The following is an 18179-nucleotide window of genomic DNA, read 5'->3' as shown; positions in this document are numbered from 1 at the left end:
ATCTAAAGATCCACTGCGGCACTCAGAGCAGCCTCCAAATTAAATAGGCAATGGATCCAGGAATCTCAAACCCAATAAAGAAAAAAATAATACACCCACTCACATCCCAAACCCCTGTCGGGCACGGCTAAAGGCTGTGCATGGTGTGGGGTTGGGAGCATGCTGGGTGGTTGGCCAGGCCAGGACCTGCAAACAACCCATCACCCCGCACGACCGAAAACCATAGAAAGTAAATGAAGAAAACCAAGGTTGCAGGGATGTGCAGTACGGACTCTGGTTTCCATAGTGAGACAGAATCCGCCCCGTGGGACTTTGGGAAGACTATTCCATTTGTCCATGACGTACGTGATAATTGGTTCATTGGACTGGATCGCTGGAGGATATCACTTAGACTCTTCTCATTAGAGAGCCCTGAGAAAGTTCAAGTCAACTGAACGAAACGCATTGGCTGTTTGCTGTTCTGATGGAATAAAGGAATTCAATAAAATAAAATTTCAAGATATTCAGTATCCTAGACTCTTTAATGGATGGGTGCACCATTCCAAATTGTGTGTTCCTACGTTGAGGGTGTGATGCATCGTTATTTCTCCCACACTCGAGGCAATGCATCAGTTTTTGCAGAAATCAGCTGCAGAACCCACTTCTGAGGCCCAGGACTGAAGGAGGCACACCTCAGGCAAAGGTAGGACTCACAGATGGCAGAGTTCGGGAGCAGCAGGGGAGTGGCAGGCAGTCTTTGATGTCCCTGAAACTGCATAGAACAGGGGGCAAGCAAACAAGCCCTCTGAGAATCTTGGGTTTGAAGATGTAGAGAACAGGTCCAGTCTTTCTCACACCAGGCAAGAAGCAGTAGGCAGCAGGCCAACAGGGCAAAGTAAGTAGCAAAGTGGAAGACCCTCCTCCAGCACAGCAAACAGCAAGCAGTATGGCAACACAACAATGCAATTGCAGAGTGGGAGTCCCTCCTTGCAGCACAGCAGTCCCTTTTCCTGGCAGAGTGTCTTTGGTTTCAGTACAGTTCTGGTTTGGTAGGATTTGGTGACCAGTACTTATACCAAAATGTGCCTTTGAAGTGGGGGAGACTTCACAAGAGGCCATTGAAGATCACAAGGTCTGTGCTTTTTCTTCCCTGGCTCTAGTCGCTCTACAGGGGATTTTGCAGCCCTCTATGTGGGGAGAGGCATAACACTATTCAAGGGTGAGGCAGGGCTAAGCTCCGCCACCCTCAATCAAGCGAGTTAATGGCCTATGAGCCTCATGATGGGCGATCAGAATGCAAATGTCACACCCAAGCTCTCTTTGTGTGTGACTTTCTAGAGGAAATGCACAAAGCTCAGCTGCCATCCACCCAAGACATGTATTCAGAGACAGGAAGAGACAGAGAATGGGTAAAGTAAGAGAATGCCAACTTTCTAAAAGTGGCATTTTCAGACTTACAATTTAAAATCCAACTTCACCATAAGTTGTGATTCTAAATTGTTAGACCAGAGACACCAAACTCCGTATTTCTATCTTTTCCCAATTGAAAGTTACACTTCAAGGATGCTTCAAGGTAACCCTAAGGTCAACCAATGAGGGAAGGCAGCAGTCCCAACCCTCCTGGGACTTGTGAGGCAGAGCTGCAGGTAAGTGTGATGATTTTTTTTTTTAACTCATGTTTGATGTGTGCCTGCATGTGATTGAATATTTGGTAATAAGTGCGGTGAACGGTTGTGTGGGTGCTTACACGTGTGAATGGATGGATGTGAGTGAGTGTGTGTGCATGTGTGTCCCATCTGCCCTACTCCCTCCTAAAATTACAGGCCGCCAGTGTTACAAATGGGTATTGACATAGTGGGTAAAGTGATTACCTAGAAAACTGCAAGAATACACATGTGTGTTTACATTAAGACAGTTTGTAATTTCAACCCATGTCAGATGGTGTGTGCTTTCATCCAGCATATAATTGCGCCACTTTAACATTGCGATCACATATCCATAAGATTATTTAACATCTGGCAAGATAACAAGAAATCAGACACTCACGTCCTCCATATATCTTAATCTTTTCTTCTTTTGGCCCAGTCGGACTGCTCACACAATGATCAAGTTCATCCTCTACAACCCAGTTTTCAAATATCACAAATCGAAAATGCATATTTTAAATATCAAAACATATTTGGAACACAATAATGCACTAAATGCGGTGGTTAGTATTTATGTTCTGCCTAAAAGCACTATCAGACACCAAATACTAGCTTGGCTGTTAAGTATCTTGAATTAATAAAAAGCAAAGCATTATCAGGTCAAATTCATAATTTCATGTGTTTTTTACATTTTACATTTGTAGGAGAGGGATCTGAGTTCTCTGACTCAATAGATGGGACTTTGCATATTCCACAGTCAAGTACATTAACACAAAGAAAAGATGTGGTTTGGTGGAGGAGTGCTTTTTAAACCATCAAGCTAAATTGCTTGCATAGTACCTTCACTCAGGGAAAAGAACGGTTGCAAGCACTGTATTGCATTGTAATTTCAATTATATAATGTTTCATGGCCCTGGCAAGGCTACAAAGTGTTCGGGTGGATAGGTAAGCAGGATGCTTCATCAAGTGGAGTACGGAATCTCAGAAGTACCTCCAGGGTATTTGTATACAACAGCAACTGGAAATTACTTGTAGTTCCCCACTTCATTTCATGTTATACCAATGATAATATATATATTTTTTTTAAACCCACAGCTTTCCACATAATCAGAATATGCCTTTAATTTTTTAGGTCTCAGGGACCAGAGGAGGGTTTTTTTTTTTTTTTTTTTTTTTTAGAAGGAGTCAGACCCCTAACATGCTTTCATTTGTCTGGGAATGTTACTGTGGAGATGGAGTTGTTGAGGATGCAGGTTAGTTCCGTGCTAATAGTGTTGGCTCCAAAGTTGAAAAGCCGTGGGGGCAAGGGTCGGTGGGTACCCCAAAGTGGATGGATGACATGATGGCTTCGGTGGTCTGTGTGGTAATCGGGGACCAGAAGGTTATCATCTGGGTGGTATTAACTGCTTGAGAGATGTTGTCTAGGCTGGTGGGGGAGGGTTGGGGGTCGAAATCGTTGTATATGGTTGTGATCTTGCTGTGAAAGTAGTCAGAGAATTACAAAAATAATCTTCTTTTAGGAGCAGAACCCTTATGGACCAATCACTATTTAGCCTCCTTTTCAATAGAAGGGGCTCCTGTCCCTCTAAAACAGGCAGACAGACATTTTATCCAGAAGCAAATCTGCAAAGTAATACATACTAGAATTTTTTTATAAGTTAAATTCTAGGGGTGGGCGGTGAACTCCGCTTCGCTTGCCGAGTTTGCAGAGTTTTTTCCTCACTCGCCAACATTAAGTTGGCAAGCAAGGAAAATCTTACTCCAGACCACCTCCGGTGAGATTTCTCAACGTAGGCGGGCATGGATGGTCACTACTACTTGCTTTGATAAACCTTCTATTCACGTTGAGGAAGTTGCCACTCGAGCAGAAAATCTACTCAAGCAGCAGAAAAGAAGCAGTGCCCTTTTGCGCTGCGGGTGGTGCTGTAAAACCAGCGCGGGACAAACTCCTGGCACTAAAACTCAGCGTGAATGGAGCGACCTAACATACTCCACCGTTTCGCAGAACACCCCCTAGCACGATGGAGTTTTTTTGGTCACTTTGCAGAACTCTGCAAACTCCACCCAGGCCTACTGAATACAAGTACCATAATGCTCATAAAAAATATTATAGACCCCACTGATCCGTAAAGATTACTTGAATTATTTATCCACATTACCATCGAATCCTGGTTTTCAGACCCTCCCTAGTCTTCAGGCGCGCGGCACGGGGCAGGTTTTCCGGATCCTTCAAGGAGCAAACTAATACGATCTCCTTGGTTGATGCTAGCGCAGACCTAGGGAGCCCAATCTCTAATATGGGATGGGCGACTGTACTGACCTACTGACTTAGACATACTCTGTCTTCTATTCTGTAAGTGACTTTCTGTGCACTTGATTATTTTTGATACATAGGAGAAGTAGTTTAATAACAAGTTTTTTTCGTGGGTCCTGAAGAAGCGTCAAAGGATCACTTTGTGACCGACCATAGACGCGAAACATGTTGACCATGTAGGACTAGGTAAACTACCTTCCCTAATTAGAGAGTGTAATGGTACATTATTTCCAGTAACACTCCTATATTCCTGTTTTTAATCTTGACCTGGACCTAGTTTCTAACACATTAAAATAATGGTTTAGGTTCTGAGCTAATTTTAAGAGTTTTTTGTCTCTCCTTTATATTCTCCGTTTCTTAGTCAGTCTCTTTCCCAGACTTCCTTTGTTAGCAATTTAACAATAGTTGAGAGCCACCCAGAATGCTGGGTGGCCCGCCAGGCATTGCAGCACCAGTCTGGCGAGGAGTAAGCCCAATAATGATACCGGTCACCCTAGTGGGTGCTTGAGGGCTCTCCTAAAATACCCTGTATAGTTTAACTTTTGATTAATTTTTGCTGAATAGAACTCAGTTAGTTCTCTTGTTTTTTCTCTCTCTTTTGTGGAACAGTGCACTTATATTGATATTACTGACAATTGTATCAGCCTCAGGAGACTCCTCTGTAGCGATAGTGGACACGTGAGCGACAATATGTCACATATATAAAAAGGATCACAAATCAACAGGTTTGATATCAGTACTGCACTGAATTGCACTGCTGACCACTGTTCACCCCTCTAACCTACTGTAGTCTTCCTGTGAATCATAATTTTAACCTCTTCCTTGCAGCAGGTAGTAACGATGTGAACACGAACAAGTTGACGGATGCAATTTAATATCTTATTTTTCTGAGAACAATGCCCAAGTGTAATTGCAACATTATAACCCTCATGACTGATTTGATTTGCATATGGCTGGGTCCAAACTGGGGTGGCGTGGTGAGCAAAACAACGATGGATTAAACCCAGATCTTTGTGACTGGGAGTGAATGTTTGCATTGTTCAGCATTCCGTCCATCATCTGTTCTTTTTGCATGTGTCGCCCCAAAAGGGAAGGGTATGCGCAAAGTGGGTCCCGTGCTCACTGCGCCACTGGATTCAAGCTAGCCTAGCTGATGAAGGTTGATACCCTGAAACCGGTCGTAGGATGCTTGTTTCTGGTCCAGGGAGGTGAATGTTTGCATTGTTCAGCATTCCGTCCATCATCTGTTCTTTTTGCAATAGTCCCACCGTAGGCAGGGTCACTACTGCAGGCCTCTAGGAAACTGGAGAGACAGGTCAAGGGAGGAGAAGAAAGAGAAGGCGATAGAGAGATGTAGAAAGAGATGAGGGGAGTGGAGGGGGGGCGAGAGGGAGGAGAGAAAGACCATTTCCACAGCATGTCACAAAATCCCATAAAGTAGCGTTAACAAGAAGATTCCATATCTATTAGATATCACTACAGGAAGTGTGCTGTCGAGTTCAGAATGATGTTAAACCACACCCAGACAACACCTATGTAGGTAAATGCAGACAACGTGTATTTATTGTGTTACCTATTTTATATTGCACACACCACCAAATTATTTCTCACAAGTACAAACTTGAACATTGCCCCATGGTGAAAACTGCTCCAAAGTGCCAATGGGACACAGAAATGCAATAGCACTCGGTGCCAAAAGCTGGTACCAAGTGGTCATGGGAAGGAGGCAAGTAGAGCAGTAGGAGATCATTTGGAGGATGATGGGGAGAGCATAGAGTTGATTGTCTTCCCAAATCCAAAAAAGGGGGACATGCCCTAGTGCCCATCGGTGGGATTGTGTTTGTAAGGGAAAGGGGGAGGCGGGGTTGTAAGGTAAAGTGCTGATCTGTTGTTTACGGCAATGAACAGAGTATGACCCGACATCTTCACCTTTGTTGTTCAATTTTCCTACCTCCCTACAGGATTTGCTGGAGCAGCAGCTTTATGTCCGTTTGTGTCTAAACAGGTTTTTAAAAGTTTAGGAAGAACATCTAACCATTCTTTAAGAATGTTACTCACGGTTCAAGTATGAGGGATGAATGCAAGCTCGACATACTGCAAATGGTAAGGGTGAAAGCTGACATGAAATTTACAGGCAGTTTCCTGGAAAGTGGACGTTTCTTTCCAAAGATCCGGCCTTTTAACTCGCATAAAGCTTTTAAGCATCTAGTGAGACCTGAGGAGAGCGATGCTGAATTTCCTCTGGAGAGCATTCTTTCCAGGCCTGTGTGTGTGTTGTTAAACAGGAAACCTGCTCTTAACTGTGTCTGCTTGGCTGGGGAAAATGACACTTGGCAACACACTTTCCAAACGCTAGGCCAAAACCTCAACAGTAATGTTGGAACTTAGAAGTAAACAGAGAGATAAGGAGATATCACAACACTAATGTCCTGCATGTTTAAGGGCAGCACATGGGAGGCACTGAAACTTCGCAAGTCGAGCTGAAGGAGACGGCGAGTCCCCCGGTGCACAGAAAAACCACAAGTAGGAAGTGAAATGCGTCCATCTCCGAAACAGCATTTAAAAAAAAACTCAAGCGAAAAACCATCTGCCCTTGGACGGGATCCAGACCTGGATCCCAGCAATACCTCTCCCTTCCTTTACTCCGAGCAATCCTCTACCCCTTGCCGGCAGCACTGGGATTTGCAATTCATCCAAATTCGCTTTAGTTTCCTCCTCCCTTGCCAACTCCCCCGCCCCAGCGCCTCCGCGCGCTGAATTATGCCATATCTTAAGTATCCACCTTTGCTCCCAGTCCCATTGCTCTGTCCTTCACCCAACACAGCTGGTTGGTGTCCAGGTCGGCACGGCGCCCGCTCGGCTGTTTATTGTGTTTTTGTGGTTAGTCCTTTCTCTCACCCAAGAGGACGCGCCTGTTGGCAATCCCTCCGCGCAATCCCTGCCTGGGCCTAGCTTTTTGTGAGAAAGCGCAACCATCTCTGGAGGCCTGTTCATTTGCCTAATGTCTGCAGTAGGTTACCCCTCAAAACAATTAACAATAGCTACTGGTGTGTCTGAGCATCTGTTTCCAGTCACAAAAATGCCTGAGCAGTGTGACTAGGAAATCACCACCAGTGAGTCTGCTTCACGTCAGGATTAATCCATGGCTGCCTGTGACCTCACTGAAACCAGAGATGAAGACCAGAGCCTGGAGGTGTGGCCACTACTAGCTGAAGTTAATGCACTTGAGTTTTTGACGAATCAGGTTCAAGTACCCAACAGCAGCCAAAGAAAACTTACTGTCTGCCACAGGGTTGAATTAAATGAAGCCAGGTACCACAGGAATTGGTTTATCTGCACTTTGGGGCTTCCCAGGCATGTTATTTTAGCCAAGACTGTGTTGGTTCCACCCTCCCTTTCCAGCCAGCTATTTCCTTCTCTTTTTTTTTTGTTTTAAGTCTCACTCTCTTCTTTTCTTTCCTGCACTGGTCAATGTAATCCTTATAAAGGGAGTAGTGGTGACAGAAGCTTCTTTTCCATGAGTCAAAATCTTTTTGGAACCAACAACAGCTGCCCTGGGCGTTTCCAACTGTATCTGGCAGGAGCTCTGTTCAGCAGGACAACAGAAAACCAGGACTTATCTGGGAATAGCATTTTATCATCCCTCCAAAGAGGCACAAGCAAATGAGATCTAGGCTTGGCAATCATGATTTATTTTCTATTGGGAGCTATTTATGAAACTTAAGGATGGATGTCACCACTTTCTCCCTCCTAATGAAAAGGCAGTTCAACCAAATGACACTAATGTGGGATTAAGAAAGCCCTTCAAATGAAGAGTGAAACACGTACAGAAACTAGTATTGGCAATGCCAACAGGTCTGGCTTTAAAGGAATGTTGTGGGGGTAATGTGAAGTAGTGGAGGTAGGTGGCATGGGGATGGAAATACCTTTGTATAGAAGCAAAGAACTGTAGAATAATTCTGGTGTAGGTTAAAAGGTCAGGTGACCAGGATCAGCTCGCAGCGCACTGAAGGGGCGGCACGTGCAGGGAGGGGGTTTAAAAAAAATAAACAAAACTTACCTTTCTCTCTGTGCCACCCCGCACTGCTCCTCTGCTGCAGGCACAGGCTCCCAGTCTGCCATGCGGCCAATCCGAACACTGATGTCATGCTGCTGGCAGCATGACAGGAGTGTTCGGATTGGCCAGAGCGCCCAGCCACAGAGCTCCGAAGCAGACTGAAAGTCTCTGCCTGCTCTCTCCAACCCAGCAACACAGTGCCGGGTTGGAGAGAGCCTAGTGTGCATGTGTGTTTGGCCAGCCCGAGACGGCCAGCCAAACATATATGAGCACTGAGGGGGAGTGCCCAGTCATAGCCTGTGGCCACACCCATTTTACTATAAAACGATAATAAACAATTTATTATCGTTTTATAGTAAAAGGTTTGCAGCTGCTGGTGGGGGGTGATGCTCCTCCACAATAGGGAGGGAACCGTGCGCCTGCAGGTGACAGTTGCAATTTTAAGCCAGGCCTAAACATCCATGTAGGTTAATGGCTGCCTTCCTCTCAGATGCTGCCAGAGAAAAACACCAGAAATTATCTGGTTATCTAAGATACTTTAATAGCTTTACAATGTAATGAGTCTGCTTCTGAAAGTTCAAGCTCAGGCAGCTGGATAAATAAACAAAACGATCAAATCTGTGTGAAGGGCACACACTTTTTTGTGGAAGCACACAATGCCTGCCCAATCAAAACATGTACTGCTGGCTCCCAACTTAGGGGTGGAGCCAAAGCCCTTTAGTGATATGCTCACTGACATAAAAATAGGAGTTTTATCTATTTGTTGGTATTGCTACTCAACATGTCTAAGGAATATGTTGGTGCTGTACTCACTCAATCCTTAGGGTAGAAAATGATTCACAACTTGTCTTTCAAAAGTGGAGGGGACATGAGAAAGAGGGTAACTTTGTTGCGAAGTCCAGAGATTGCAGGAGACAAGAGGGTTAATCAAAAAAGATGTTCTTTTGGAAGAAAAAGTCTGTACCTGCTTTATGAAATGCAGGAACAAATATCGAGCCTAATATGTGGAGGGATCTTACTGCAGATAACAGTTTGATAAGGCTTGCCTCCTGGTCTTATCAACTACAGTTTCTTGTTAGTTTCCCTTCTTGTTTGGTTTCCGGCATTATTTCTGTGTGTGTTATTATTTTCATGTGATCTTTAATATCCTTTGATCAATCCTATCTTAGAGCACTGCTATTAAACTACATTTCCCTGATGGTGTTGATTAAAATAAGATAAATGAGAAGGTATTAAGTGTTGTGGGAATCTTCGTAAGCTTCTCCATAAAAGGACTCTGCAAGCACAAGTTAGCCAATGCCACAAAAGAGGTCTTCGAAAGCAGAAAAATGCCACATGCATCTTTCCCACTCTGAACATGTGGTTTTCTCAGAAAGTTATGACGAGTTCAGGACTAAGAGTGACGTGAGTTCTTTTGGTTGTGCTCAAGCTTATACATTAGTATGCATTAGAGTATGCGGTTTACAGTACGTAGACATGGACAAAACTTTGGTACTAAGTCTTATACAAAACACTTTTTTAATGGAAAGCAAAACATGATTTGTGTAACTACTCCACTACATGATTTTACAGAATTAACTAGAACAAATGATAGATGAAAACATTTTCAAATGAAGATACTTTGGGTAGCACAGCAAAAAAAAAAACTTTAAAGCTTTGAAATAATTAATGAGAAGTAAATAGCAAACCAATGTTCATGTGTTATGACAAAGGATTTTCAGCTTTGCATTGCATATTTTTATATCATCCTTATTCAGATGTTGGTTAATAAATTGTAGTATTCAACCCCTAATGGAAGCACATTTAGAAATAACATCATATCTAAACAGGCCTGCTGACTTACCTAAGAGACTTTTTCTGAACTTGTAATTTTGTTACAGGAAAGTCAGACGAGCACAGTATAACCATGTTTACGTATATTGCGTGAAATAGTCATCTCTTCTTTTGTTCTCTACAACACGGGTTCATCTCGCTCCTATTAACTTCCCTAGTCCATTTTGTGCAACATCTCGCATACAAATCAGACTTAAAATCCTCACAGTGCCAGACTCACTAGTAGCTCATAAATCAAAGTGGAAATTATGTTCAATGCAATCTAAACTAATACACTAAACATTTTCAAGCTGGGTAAGAAGAAACTGTGGTGCTTCCATGACTAATGTAAGCAAGTCCACTCCCCAAAATACTTGGATACCTTTTGTGAATTCTATTTATGAGCACAGTAACTCAAAAGTGAAACAATAACTGGGTTTCCTTTTGGCGAGAGACAAAGATATTCACATCCAAGGCAAGTAGATTTTAGGGAGTGGACTTCAACAAAATTGAAAGCAAGGAAATAATCACCTCATATTTATTCCTATGATCTGGTCAGCGTGGATGCATTCTGACATCCCAATATGTTTGGTGGTAATATAAACATAAGGTAATTCAGTAGCTAATTAGACTACATAGACTATTCACAAAACCAATTCCACAGAAAAAGGATCAGGATTGGCAGCTGTGGGATTGACATATTTCTCTATGCAGAGATGCCACTTAACGTGGGAAGATTCCACTTAATGTGTAATCTGAGTGAAGATTCAGAAGAGCCGCTCAAGCAAGTGAGGTGAAAGCCCACTGAGTTGCAACTTTACAGTTGTTCACAAACATTTGCAATACCTTTCCCACATTCTTCTAAACGTTTAACCCTTAATATGTAGAACGTACAATTTGTTTCTTTTGAAACCTAGATTACTGAGGCTGTTCTGTCAAGAGCAATGCCAAAACTATAATGAGACTAGAGGCCTCAGTCAGCCCTAGCTAAAAAATTGGATTGATAATTCCAAGGTAACACCTCGAAATGGAGGTCAGGGGGTATCTGCAAATTAGTAAAGGGCAGAATGACAGGGGGAAGACACAATTACTGCATGACTCAATAAATCAAGGATACAGCTCCTGGTGTGGAACTTAATTGTACTATAAAGCTTTGTACACTCAACTTGCACCTAAATGATCCAAGAGAAAGTGGTACAGAAATTGTAGGAAAGTGCAAGAAAATACCCTATTTTCACTGGCAGTGAGAGTGACAGAACGCCTTTCTGTAGAAAATATTTTTTAAGTTAAAAAATGCTTATTAGAAAGTATCTAACATGTCCTTGCTCTGTGCATGAAGACTTTCTGCGATACATAAAATGCTCACACATAGGGTTAAGTAAAATCACTAATATGTCCAAAATGTATGTGAATATCATATATTTACACACGTTTTATCCCAAAGTAGCAGGCAATGCATGCCCCTGACTGTCATGGTTCTAAAAAAGCAAGCAGTAAATCTCTTCAACAGAAAGGCAGTTACACCTGGAGATATACGATTTTACCATCTGTTTGTGAATTGAACATTGATAGAATAATCACAAAAATATCACATGTGAAGTAAAGCATGGCAACAATCGGATATAATATAAATAATCCCCGCAATCAAACTATTCATTCATAAGAAACAAACGAAAATAGGTTAAATCAGTACAGCCAACGTGAAATCGACCATTATGGGGGTCCCCAAACCTATTATTTTCTTTTAATTTCTAAAACAAGTAAAGCTATTTGTTGTATGCGGAGCTTAGGAAATTGAGGTCACTTACCAGAAATGAAATTCCACAGTTTTCCCAGAAAACATTTATTTAATTTTAGCTTAATTGTCGCTGCCTCAAGCAGATAATAAGAAAATAGACAATATTGGACTATAACTCAGAGATGCTGTTCAGGTTAAGGAAACACACTTACAATTTTTTTTCTTCACATTTTGACTGAGAAGTAAAACGTTGAAGATACTTTTCTCATATCCACAGTATCCACCATTTGGCACACAGCGGTGTTAAGACATAACACAGAAGTGCTGTTGTAGCTGCATTTATCGAAGTTGACATTAAAAATATAATTCAATTTAAAAAGAAAAATTAAATGATTATTACATTCAATTTTCATTAGGTGCCCCATTGCTTTACTTCAGGACAGCAATTCAAGCAACAGCCATCCTAGCAACAAGCACTATTTAGATTGACATGCAAGGAAATCGTTGAACATACAATAATGGATGTTTTACCTGGTTTTACACTGCAAAGAGATTAAAGTAAATAACTATGATTCGATTTTATCGTCATTAGGAAGCACTCTGTGACACCCAAGCAACACAGGAAACATGATTGGCAGGTTTGTAATGTAACCCTCCAGGCTCTGACCACCGCCAGGCTTGTTGCCCAGTACCCCCAGCACTGCGGAACACCTGGGCAGAAGGCTGATTGTGTGATGCAACCACCACCTGCTCAATGATCTCCCTCCTGTTCTTGTCCGACCCCTGCCAGGTCTTCTCTGTTTCTAGTGCTCCCAGACCGCCCTCAGCAAAAGCCAAATAAAACCAATGGTGATTCATGTTTGTGGCAGTTATGCTCTGGTATGGATTAAGGGTACAAAACTCTGCATTTAACCCACAGGGTAGACAACCATAATGTGCCACACCCACACAGTAACCACAGCACACTCATAAGCAATCCTGCCAAATCCAGAGTTTTATGCACATAAACTCAAGACCTAGTTTATATTTCACCCATCAGCAAACAGGCATAAGAACTGCTGCTTAATACAATGCCACAGGAACTGAAGCCATGATCAACAAAAAACATTGCTCAGCATCACCTCAACAACATAATTGATGTCCTTAACTCCACATGTTACAGCATACAGGATATCAATTAGACGCACTTAAAGCTGCCCAAAGCTTCACTGTGATCATCAAACTTTCCTACAAACTTCAGGCCCTCACCATCTACATCCCTGCAGTGTTGTTAACTGTTTTTCCCTCTTCTGATCAGCATAGATAACACCTTTACCCTGATATACAGACCATCTAGAAATTGGAAAAACTTCAATGAGTAAATCGCTATTTCATCAAAACGTCATACCACAACAACACCTACATCTTCACCGGGGACCTCAAATGCCCAACAAGAGACACCCACAAGTCCATGAAGAAAGCATTATGAGATCTCTTGAATACAGTCAACATCAGGAAAACATAACCAATCAATCCCACTCCAAAGGCATCACCTTTGACTTTGCCTTCACCTCAATGAAAATGACTGCAAGTCTCTACCCATTCTAACAAGACTGGTTTGATCATGTACTGTTCCCCATCATTATCCATGCCAGATACACCACAGACCACCTTAAACCACTGAAAGTAAGTCCACTCCATGACGCATTACCTCAATAAAATCAATACCTCTGCAATTGGAATTATCCTCACAACTCATGTTGGCTGCCTACTGAGCACACTCAACACTGCCCCAAAGGCTAGTACTCATGCTCACATTCCTGGAAACTAAGCACATCTAGATTTCAAACTCTGCTGCCTGCTACACACAATAACTATGTGACCACAATCAAGCTACTTTTACAGAAGAAAAGAAATATTGTGCTACGTTCAATACCAAGCTCACAAACCTACAAGCTTTACGCTTCTCATACAGAAATATAAATCCAACAGCCAAAGCCTCATACTAACAGTCAAACATGAAAGAAACAACTAAAAGAGGCAAATTCCTCTTTGTTATTATATAAATTAAATAAGCAAGTACTATGTAATCAATCAACTGACTGGTAAAATAGACAAAATCAGGCAACACATCAATAGCATCAAAGAACATCTCTTCCATTCCTCCTCGGAACATTCTCAAATGGGCTTTCTTGAGACTGGCCACTGTGAAAGACCTTCCCAATATTCTCACCTTCTTAAAACTACCCCATAAAAAGATAGCATCCTTCCATCTACCATTGTGAAAAGCCTGTCCAAATAAGTACTAACACCATTACTCAGCATCATTGATGCCTCACTTGCATAGGGCATTGTCTCTAATGCACTCAAGAGTTAATAAATCTTCCTCATACTATGAAGCACAAATCTTGACAATAACGACATAACTAAGTAGTGACTATTCACAAACCTACCTTGCTTAGGAACACTTTTAGGAAAGCTGTTGCCATCCAACTAAAAAAAACATTCACTCCCATCTCCATCAGCCCAATTTCACAACACACCTTACATAAGAAAAAGCAAGTATCCAGGTACTAGACCAAGACAACTTAGAACACTCCCTTCTAATCCACTGTGATTGATTAGAAACCAGTGATGCAATAAATCATCACACCTTACTGATTAGCCTGTCAACTCACTTGGATTTCACCAACTCCTTACTAAACAAGGTCTCCCCATCTCCCCTTTTCTCTCTAATCACATTAACTCATTATAATGGGACCCACCAGATATGAACAATGTCTGAATGCCTGCATAGAAGTATCACAGGTATCCACACAGTTACTGGTAGTGTGTGGAGCTTCTCAGAGTCCTCCTTGAAAACTAGAGAACAAGGATCCATCAGTACGCATCCAAGATTATCTCAACATAACATCAAAAATAGATACTTGCCAACTTAAGACCTTCCACATTTTAACCCAGCCGTGGATTTCCATCACCTACCTCAAACTGAAGCCCATCAATGACGAATTCCTTCTCACTGCAAATCTCTCCAGAGGACAGGTACTCTGAGATGAATCTGTGGCAAGATCCATCAGTACATTATTCAACCAGAATCACCCATATTGAGATCGTAGAGCAGACCATTCACTGAGGACAGGGTTACAGCCACACATGGAACATGAAAAAGATCCCTCAAACAGTCTTTGAGGAACAGAGCACACACAAGTGAAGCTCTTGGACAGGAATCAACCACAAGAGGATCAAGGTAGGAATTAATGTAAAGAAAAGTGGGGTCATGGACATGGCTCATGGTTCATTTACATATGTCGTCTGGAGATAGAGACTAACATCAGACACAAATACAGCAGCTATGGATTACATAATAGCTAACTTCTGCTTGCACATATCATTCAAAACCTAGACTCACCCCACCCCACCCCATTCGGAGGCTATAAAACAGTATTTGTTACATGCAACTGACATGTCAAATATACCATGTTCAGGTTTCATCAACAATCCAACAACACTATTCACTCAATAATATCACATAATATCTCAGACATACCTTCAAATAAAGACACAAAATAACACATTAGACAGAACTTTCACACCCTGATGGCACCCTACATCGACTTATGACTGGCAAAGCACAAGCAAACCAACAGCACTGTAAAGCACCACAGTGGTATTCACTGTAGAACCATTTTGATATATGTAACTTAGGAACACCAACCCCTCATGTCCTCAACATCACATCACAATTATTTAGCTGGACCTTGATGCATAGGTCAAGAACACGTCCCTGTGACAGAACAATCAACAGCAAACCAATCAATGCAGGAAAACGTGAGTCCTTCAGCAAACCCATCCATGCACAACAGCCTACGGTGATCTCTCAGAACTGATCACAATTTACCTTCACACTAACCTACACAAAACACTTGAATAAACATTGACCATGCTCCATACTAATCTCCAGCAATCAAACATCAATTAGCATCAGACACAGTTGATTGATTGGCTTAACAGCTCCCACACTCATTGGGCTTTGGCTGAATATTGGCCCTCCTCAAAGGTTGGGGCTTCTTGGAGGGTTGGTAGCCCTCCTACACTGCAGGGGCTGCAGGGACCGTTGTTACGCCCCTGGCAGTTCTGTACAAATGGAAAACCAGTTTGAGAATGAGCAATTAAAAAATGCCAAAAACATAATGTGCTATTCGCCGAAAAGCGCCTTGACGCCTTGTGAGGGACAGTAACCGCTATGTAAATACAATAACAGTATTACAAAACACAATAGCACGACTAAGACAATTTTAATCACATTAGAATAATCACTATGTCTGTTTTATCTTAAATTATCCATGGGCTTTTTATTCTTTTTTTTCAAGGATTTGTGGTGTTTTATCCAAAAACTAAAGCGTTGCCATTAAAAGGAAGTTAACTAGGCAGGTCATCTTGTTGAAACAGACTTGTTTGATGATAAAAATAATTTGTAAGCGTACTTGCGAAAAAGGAATTCACAAATAAAATTCAAGAGTGCTCTTGCGAAAAAATCAGTTGCAGATTTCCAGGAGTACTCAAGTGAACCTTTGTGAACTCCTAAAAAACGTAAAGCTGAATCAAGAGGAAGTAGAAAATACAGTGGGGATTTCCAGTGTGATTAAAGATTTGATCAGGTGTTTCAGAAGAGGATCTGCTATCTTGGACCCTGGGCAGAATACTCAGGACAAACAACTCCCTATAGCCCTGACCTGCTCCTTTCCATATGCTTCTTGGTTCAAACAACAGCTCTGTGAGCGAGGCCTCTAGGAGTCCTCTGGGTCCAACACGGCTCAGCCATGGATTCTCTGAACTAGAGACAAGCGCCCCCTCCTGGGGGATTATAGGTGTGACCTGAATTCATTTAGCACCACATCCTCCAGTCCGTCTAGTTTGTGGAGGTTTGTTGCTGATATTTCATTTTTGTGCAAATGGCAGAGTGAGACAATAACAATAGATCCCCAAACAAAAGCAACAGCATTTCTGATATTACAAAAGGAGGATACCCACTCTTTGAAAAAAACATGTCCAGAACATTGAAAAACATATCGATGATAACGCACAACCTTATTTATAGTAAAAAGTGTACTGTCCTGTTTACTTTAAAAACAAAGTGACGACTTCACGCAGCTATGACAAAGGAAGTGAATAATGCCACAAATTGAAGGAGAAAAAAACGCAGTTGGCATAAGTGAGGCACAACATAAAATGCTGTTCTTACTTCTCCGTTTCTCATCGGTGTGATAAATCCTCTTGCGACGGCCATTCGAAATAAAGTTTCCGTGGCCTAAAAATGAATAGAAAACGAGACGTTTTAATAAAACAAAGTTGTTAAATATCACGGTAAGAGTTAGGATGATAAACATTAAACTTTGAAATCCAAACCTTAAGTTGTGTTAGTTCAGCTCTTAAAAGTAAAATGTGAAAACCAAGTATTTCGTACAGTAAGTACACTATTAAAGACTATGCAGGCTCTGAAGAAGCAGATTCGTAAAAAAAACAGAAAATTGACTCGTGTAACTTACGTCAATGAGCACAAAATAGGAGCAGGATACACAAGCTTAGTGCCATGAATGGCTTTTTAAAAATTAGGTATTTGTCTTTGCAGAAGACTCGTGAATTAAATTATTAATTCAGCTAGCAATAGCATGAACATTTTACCAATCTTTCGCTAAATTACTTTATTTTACATATGAAAATTGCTTCCATTTTTACAGCCCTTCTAAGTTACTTAATGTTGTGACATCTGATCTGTGCAGCGGTGCCTCCCACCACCTCCAACCCATTAGGGCAGAGGACAGTCGTCCCCCCTGCTGCCAGTGGAGCAAAAGTGAAAAATAAAATGAATTACCATTTTAGCAGAGTTTGGGTGTGGGGCTTTGCTGCTGACTGGCAGCATTTGAGTGGTGCTCACTCCACCAGTTTACACTGCGCATGTCAGTTTGGGCAGCTGTCTTGAGCCAGCAAGACTGCCATGCGCAGTACAACCTCTCCACCTAGCTGTGCCTGCTGAAGCATCGAGGCAGCCCACTCCAGCCAGTTCTGGCACTGCTCTTATGCTGCTCATCTGCAGAATGAAAGCAGCGTTGGGATTTTGAGAGGAGAGCTGGCTGAGGCTCCAGGATGATTCTGCAATCAAGACGAAAAAGGTAAGTTTGTTTTTCTTTTTATTTCTTTTTATTTTAACCTTTTTCGCCCACTGACAGGCACTGTGAGAAACTCGCACTGCCTTCAGCCTTAATTCCAGAGCTCTCAGTCACGGCCCATTATAAGATAACGAGCCATGATTGAGAGCTTTGGAATTTCAGCCTAAAGGCATTGTTGGTTTACACAGTGCCTGCCACTGGTTTGGTGCTGGCCTCAAAGACCCTCCAATGTTGAGGGCCACCGCCCGCCACTGGATCTGTGCACCTATTTGTCAACTATTCTTACATCCCACTTTGGCTACCTGGAGAGCCACTGTTGGAGACCAAAAGCCATGCCTCTCCCAATACCATTTAAGTTGTTTCAGGGCAGCAAATGGCACTTTAATTGTACCTCACTTTAGCTTCACACATGAGAGCTAGGCTTCTACCACAGCCTGTACCCAGCATCCCTGTAAATTGTTGGTCTCGTCTGATGAGATACCTGCCA

At 42.1% G+C, this 18179-nt stretch overlaps 1 protein-coding gene across 1 annotated transcript in view; it reads right to left on the bottom strand.

Moving 5' to 3' along the window:
- The window catches only part of TMEM135 (transmembrane protein 135), a 943226-nt gene that overhangs the window by 472959 nt on the left and 452088 nt on the right, over positions 1 to 18179 (bottom strand). The window contains exon 5 of the mRNA XM_069203998.1: positions 16768 to 16833. Coding sequence (XP_069060099.1) covers positions 16768 to 16833 — 66 coding nt within the window. The remainder of the gene's footprint in view (positions 1 to 16767; positions 16834 to 18179) is intronic.

Source organism: Pleurodeles waltl, chromosome 8 (genome assembly GCF_031143425.1).
Source record: "Pleurodeles waltl isolate 20211129_DDA chromosome 8, aPleWal1.hap1.20221129, whole genome shotgun sequence".
NCBI lineage: Eukaryota > Metazoa > Chordata > Amphibia > Caudata > Salamandridae > Pleurodeles > Pleurodeles waltl.
Note: the sequence above shows the minus strand (reverse complement) of the source record. Positions and strands in the feature narration are given on the sequence as shown.